Raw genomic sequence first — 7238 nt, forward strand, 5'->3', positions numbered from 1 at the left:
ACAAAATACGATTATTCACTTTACATAGTTTGATATATCTGAAAACCATGGTCTTCTCATGCATTTAATTGTCCTTAATAGAAGAGAGGATTTTCAGAAGCAACCGGCTAAAAGCAAATAATCTTTGGCAGCAATATCCCCATACTCCTGCATTCACAAATAATCACTTCTAAGTCTTACAGAAGGCACTATTTTGTTATTTTCTATCTTGGGTAGTATGGTCGGGGAAATCACTGACAGACCTCTCTGTGTCATACAGTACTTTATATCACGGTAATTTTCTCTGTGTTTTAGATAGTCTCTATGTTTTTAATGAAAATCTCAACAGATACCATTATGTATGCAGTCTTAACTTGGTGGATAGGCCAAGTCTGGAAGGGGCCTTACTAGTTCAAACTAATTTTTGCACTCCAGGAGAATTTCTGGGAGGCTTTCCCTTGAGGAGAAAAAAGTTAAGAAATCTTATTTTCCTTACATAGCTAAAACACCAATTGACTGTTTCCTCTTGTTTATGCAGCTCATCCTAGGTATGTAGTAACTACTCTTAGGACTTCTGCTGAATTTGCTTTATTTTTACAGGCTTATGGTATTGGTCCATCATTTGCAGGCATATTTCTCTATAATTACTGTTAGCCATATTCAGCTGAATAACCCTTTACATCTAAATTCCAATCTGTGTAGTCTGTTTTTCATTTAAATGTTAAATATAAAAAAATACAGAACACAACAATGATTTATGTACTACATTAGAGAAAAGCTATGCTAGAAAATGATTGATAGGTACATAAATGAGCTTAAACAGGAGAAAAAAAATGTTTCATGTTGTTATATAAAAATTTTAAAATAAGATCAAAGTATTTTATATTAACTTGCAAGGGATTTTTTATCAGTCACAGACTGTAACATTTTAATAAAGAAGCTTTAGTTAAAAATCTATTACTCTGTAATCTGCTCAACTTGCTCCTGAGAGAAGATGAAGCCCACACAAAATTCTAAGCACAACATGATAAATAAGAAACAGTACTCCTTTATGTATTTTGAAGTCAGATCATTTGAAAATAAAAAATGGAAATGGTTAAAGGAACATTAATATTTCTAAACTAGAAGGTAAGCATCAAAAATCATTTGGGCTAGCAAACTCTGAAGAGTGTATTTTTTATTCAAGAGCATATTTCAAAATGAGAAAAAACAAATTCAGTTTAAGAGTGTTTAATAAGGAAAGAATCCATTTGAGTAACCACTTTTGTCTAGAACTTCCTCAGCCATGGATGTTGAAGAATAATAGAATCAATTCCACATCTATTGCTTGCAATTTTGGAGCGGCAAATTCCAGCCTCACTTTCCTAGACTCTTACTTCTGTGTAATAGGAAAAGAGTTCTGGTCCATTAACTCGCCCACTCTCTCCTGGAGGAAATTAACCAGCTCGGCCAATACAAAAACATGAGTTTCATCCAGGTCTTGTATGATGAACTTCTTTCCAAGGGCATTTGACTCATCTAAGTACAGCAGGAACTGCTTCATGGCTGGGTCACTGCAGAGACAAACATGCATTGAAATCCACCTCACTATCAAATGACACAGCAGAGTAACACATGAAGGTGAAAGCTTTACCATGCACACAGATATTGCCTTTGTGCTGCCATAATAATCCACCTCCACAGGGGATTCCCAGAGTATGCATGCGCAAGGGGGGTAAGGTGGAGAGGGGGCAGCATGGGGATTCCCCCCTTTGCAGACAAATGTTACAGATCAGGCCACAGCAACAAGAGCCATTGTCAGGCTCTGACCAGGTCTGTTTCTTCTTTTTGTAGCCTAAGAGTGCCAGAATTTTGACGCTGCTCAGAAAGCAATGTCTGTTCTTAGGGCTGCTTGTTATCTCCACCCATCACCACCAAAGGCTTTTCTAAAGAGTTGTTCTGATGGAACAGTGCTGTGTTTGCAACACTTTACGAAGGAAGCTAAGAACAACTTGAAAGACACAAGAGAAATAAAAGCTGGGTGCCTGACCTGAAAACAACCAGCCACTACATTGCTGTTATAAAATGACAGTTTTATTAAAACACAAACAATGCAGTTTAAGCTTAAATTTGTTTATTTTCAGGACTATCATGTATTAACAGGCTCAGTTTACATATTCCTTTTCTGGGCTACTCAAAACCAGGAAAAAACATATTTGGCTAAAATTAGTGTAGCATAGCAGAAAAGGATTATTGAATATGAAGCAAAAAATGGGGCTTAAAAGCTTTTCTGGAAGTATCCCTTTATTTAATAATTTGACTTTACTTTCCCAAGCTTCAATCTACATTTTTATTACAGTGTTTGGAAGAATAAATGTTCAACATGTTATTTGGCGACCCCATTTTCTTCTAAGGTGGCAGCCTGCAGGTTTTATTTAAAAGCTAGCAGTAAAATGTTGGAAGAAACAAACAACATTTAATGAGCGGATGCTGATACAACATATAATAAGAAAAGCCATACTTACAAGATTGTGTGATACAAAGTAACAAAATGAAAAAAATTATAAGCAGTAAGCACTGTGTTCCATGAATATTTTTAGCAGTCTAAACTTCACACTATTCTAATGCTTTTACAAACATAGGAAAAGCACTGTTCAGTGACAGGCAGTTTCAAGAGTCTCTCTCTCATTCTGGCAACTGGAACATCCTCAGGCCAGAGACACTGTTGGAAGTGTATGTATTAGAATGAAGTGGTTCAGAATCTTCTAACAGAAATATTTTCAATGTTAGTATTTGACTGAACAGAGTATGTCATATTTATAGAGTTCCTTGAGATATTATTGTTATCTACATGGCCCACTACTAAAAAGCTTAAGAATAAAAACTCCACACATTTGGGTGAAACATGGACCACAAAATGGAGGTAATTCTTTTAGACAGTGTAGAAATCATTTTAGATATTGGCCTCAAACATGTAGAAGCATGACCTGGGTGAGGAAATAAGCTTGCAGGGTACAGAGAGAAAAGTGAAAAAACTTGTAAATTAGAGCTTCTTTAAAGAGGTTACATATAATTTGCCTTGACAAGTCTGGAGAGAAAATTAAAAGATAACACAAAAAAAAAAAGATTGGATAATTGAACACGATAAGCATGTGCATCTTAATTTACTATTCATCATTCTTCCACACCCAGCTGTCCTGCTTCTGAATCTTAGCCAACTACAGGTTACTGACCCAAACTGATAGCACCAGGATGTTAGCATTTGCTTGCTGGTTAGTGGTTTGTGTGAAATTAATTAGCAAGTCTCAGGCCAGTTCCCATGACACAGATGTCAACACTACAAAAATCATCACAACTGGCATTAATTGGAGCATCATTTCACAGTCTCAGCAGAAAGGCTTTGTTCGTCTATTTGTTGAAGACTTCAGTATATTTCAGTACTCAGTGCAGTCCCACAAAATGGGGCTTAGCATATGCATCAGAAGGGTGGAGAATCTTTCAATGCAATGTTTTCTAATGTATTTATTGCAGTATTATACAGTGCAAAATTCAACCATGGTTGTTTATTTCAACTGACAACTTCAGTCTCCATCTGGCACCTTTTATCAACTCTAAAAATGAATGCGTGTGTGTGGGGAGAGGTGTCTTTTCAACAAAATACAATGCTAAGCATGGTCCCAAAAGTGCAAGTACTGGAAAGAGGGAATTGCTTTTAAAAAACTATTCAGAAGTAATACTCCATACACTCATCCGAGGGATGTGTGAGGTACTGGAAGCCTGGAGATGAGCATGTCATGGGGTAGAGTACAGACAAATGTTACTCTCAACTGCAATGCTACTCTGTTCTAAGAGCAGAGATGGACTCATATTAAGTTGACCCTGGAACAAAAGTGAGACTAAGGTAACTAGTAAATGTAAAGTGTCTCCCTTTTATCTGGGACTTTGAAAATTCTTGTCAAATCCTGTCAGTTGAGACTAAACATTTTGGCATAAATTATCATAATAGCTCGATATGACTTAATTATACATGTCAGAAACTTCCACTTTCTCCCTCTGACATTTGCCTTATTTTCACAAAAACTAGAACACTAGAACAGACTCTGCTTGAAAGCAAAAATAACTATACTATAGGGAGCATCATTGTATGTACATTGAAAGATCCTCCTCTACTAGATCTTCCAAACACCCACCCACATTTCTTTCCTTTCATTTTGCCCCTCCTATTTGTTTCTACTGCTCAGGCTTTTTTTACTCCTGAGGAAAACGATCAGTGGAGAGAACTGAAGCAAAGCTAATGATTTTATGCAAAACAAAAAACAATGCTAAATGTCACCAAAACCTGTTAAAATAAGAACACAGCAATGACTGGAATAATTACATGAACTGGCCTAAAGGTATTCATTAACATAGCATAGTAGGTCTGATGGTAGTTAAAGTATAAGCAGAGATTCTTCACACACGGCTACCCCAATTCTGATTACCATATTTAATTTAACAAAATATTACTATTTTTTCTCTCAAAGGAAGCATTTGGGCCAACTCTACACTTTTCTGGCTGATCTGCCAGAAAATCTTGGAGTGCACCAATACCCAAAGCACCTCTGCAGTAGTAAACCCCCACAGTTCCATTGAGTGGATGAAGGACTCTGCCAGTGCCCAGCAGGGAATATATGTAGAATCCCCTGTACCTTTTTCTAAGGTCCCTTCAGCAACTGGTACCTTCCCAGAGTGCACCTTGCACTCTATCAGGACAGCAGCTGAACCAAGCCATGTCGAGCCACCAAAAGTGCATGGATGGGCACACACATATTGGTGGGCTGGGAGTGCAGGCAACCGTCTGATGATCAAGACTTGTAAAGAAGACAAGGCCTTCCACTCAATCACAGCTAAATTGAGCGACCATCAAAGTGGTCACTTATGGTTCCGCTCAAGAGACTGCAAATTCTGGAAGTCTAAATCCACAAGAAAACCATCTTAAATGATCCCAAGACAAATGTTTAAATGTGCTGTGGCCACTTCATACCTCATTGCTGTGGACTTGCGTCACAAAACCCTAGGGGCTCAGAATAGACCACACTAGAACGCTTCTGATTCTTGTGGCTGTTTCAGGCTGTTCTAGCAGAACACATGATAAAACATATGCCTGGCCACCACCAGGCTCATACAAGCAGATACCACAAAAATCTTGATTTGAGCTCAATGAATTTTGAGGACCTGAACCTTAATCACTAATTTAAGGGGAGCTGTTTAGATTATGTGCAGCATACTGGCTGTTTACAAGCAATAATGTATTGTTTGCATACTAATTAAACCCATTTTTCTAGATTACAAGCTACAGTGAAAATTGCATACTACTATGGCTCACGAAAGATGTCTACCTGGGGAAAGGAGAAGGAGAAGAAAAGAAGAAAGGGTAAACAAAGAGCAGATATGGCCTGCAGACCCAGTGAACAGAATGTATCACTTAGATACAATCAATAAGACAACTAATCAACTAGTCTGTACTCTTATTTGCAAAGGGCATCGAGAACAAAAACAGAAAATAAGCAAGTGTAAGGAGAAGGCAAAGAGATGGAAAAACAATGAAAACACTCTTGTGTAACATATGTTTTTCTTTCCCCTTCCCATGATTTTATATTTTCTTGCGTCTGCTTGTTATTCCACATCTTAATTATGATGGTATCCCTGGAGCAGGAACTGAAGTGTCCATGGGTTCTGAAATATTTTAAACTTTAGTGTTACTTCTACTAATAATAAAAGAAAAATAAGTACACCTGACAACTAACCATTCTATAAGAACACCTTTCAGGACATTCACCATCTTCTCACCACTTTACAAAGGCCAGAAGGGGCAGGCAATGAAGGCAGGTCTGGCTCTGGAATCTGCGTGATATTGGTGAAAACCTAAACAGACCAAACCAAAAAAAATCAGGCTATAACATTTTCCAAAGGAATATCATAGAAAAAACACACCTTGGGCAGCTGTCTTTCACCCTCTCCCTGCCTCCTCTCCTACCTTCTCAGTTGTAGATGTAAAACAGAGCAGAGAGCTAGGCGTGTCTGTTGGCTTAGAAATAGTATTTAAAGGTTTGTTTTTTGGGAATTGGCTTACAGAGAGGGTAGGTGTGTGTGTGTGCGTGTGCGTGTGTAAGAAAGGTTCAAGATAAGCAGCAGGGGTTAACTGATTTCTAAGAATCTGGGTCACGCAGCCACACAGCCTTGCAAGTAGACAGGCTGTCTAACACAACAAGGCCAACAAGAACCCACAGTCTGGAAAACAATCTGGGAACAGAGGGAGTATGTACTACACTGCCCATAACACAAGCTTTGAGGAACCCAGTTTTGAGGAACCAGACCAAATTAGGAGAAAGCCCAGAAAGCTACGTGGATGTGTGACCACAGAGAGAGATCAATCAGTGACAGCCATGGATAAAGAGTCATCAGGAGGGAAGGAGAATATAAAAGCAGAGACTTGAGAGTAACAAAGGGTTTCCTCCCTGTCTCCCAGGAAGGGTCACCCAGGCCACCATGGACAGAGGGAACACCACCAGCCCGTCTCATCCACCCCACTAGAGGTGGGGCGTAGGCCTCAGCCTCCCACCTCCAGACTTCTGACATAGGACACCTAAGAGAGAGCATCAGAGTGGAGGCTGTGTCCTGGCTAGATGTACTTTGATGAAAGCACTAAGATTAGGCAGATGTATAGAATTCCTTGAATGCTGTATTGGTCCTTTTCTATTATCACTGTGTATCAATAAATTTGCTTATTATCAAAACGTTGTGGTTGGTCTTAGGGTGCTCACCTCCCCCTCCCCTGACCAAGGCCTCTGGGTCTTAAATTCAAAGCCAACAGCGTCGTAGAGTGCATGGGGTTCTGGGAATAACAGTTCTTCAGACTGGCAGTGGAGTTTGCTGCTCCCAGGAAAAACTTTCAGACCATTTTTTGCCTCCAAAGCCTATGTCCAGAGAGCAAGAAAAAAGGCTGAATTTGTCAGAAAAAAAATGGAGATCAGCTCTACAAAACTATGATTCCCATTTCTGGCACTGGCAACGTATATCAGAGGCAGGAAATGAGGCTGGCAGCTGGCAGGCAGCAGAGACGGAGGCAAACAGTTCTTGTGGCACAGGTGCCCTGCTTGTCCACTCCACGTTACACTACCGACCTCTTTACTCACCAAAGTGAGCATTCAGAGTTTGCACTGACACATGCCCAGGCCATCCTGTAATGAATCATATACACAAAAAACAAGCAAAGACCTAACCTAATTAAATCTAGCTCA

General features: G+C 39.3%; 1 protein-coding gene across 1 annotated transcript in view; it reads right to left on the minus strand.

The window, feature by feature from the left end:
• Positions 1-1136: 1136 nt before the first annotated feature.
• The window catches only part of GTF2H5 (general transcription factor IIH subunit 5), a 7398-nt gene continuing 1296 nt past the window's right edge, over positions 1137-7238 (minus strand). Inside the window, exons 2-3 of the mRNA XM_019550026.1 lie at positions 5745-5862; positions 1137-1532 (exon numbers count right to left, since the gene is read on the minus strand). Of these exons, the coding sequence (XP_019405571.1) occupies positions 1352-1532; positions 5745-5779 (216 nt within the window). The 5' untranslated portion in view covers positions 5780-5862 and the 3' untranslated portion in view covers positions 1137-1351. The remainder of the gene's footprint in view (positions 1533-5744; positions 5863-7238) is intronic.

Source organism: Crocodylus porosus, unplaced genomic scaffold (assembly GCF_001723895.1).
Source record: "Crocodylus porosus isolate Cpor-Errol unplaced genomic scaffold, CroPor_comp1, whole genome shotgun sequence".
NCBI lineage: Eukaryota > Metazoa > Chordata > Crocodylia > Crocodylidae > Crocodylus > Crocodylus porosus.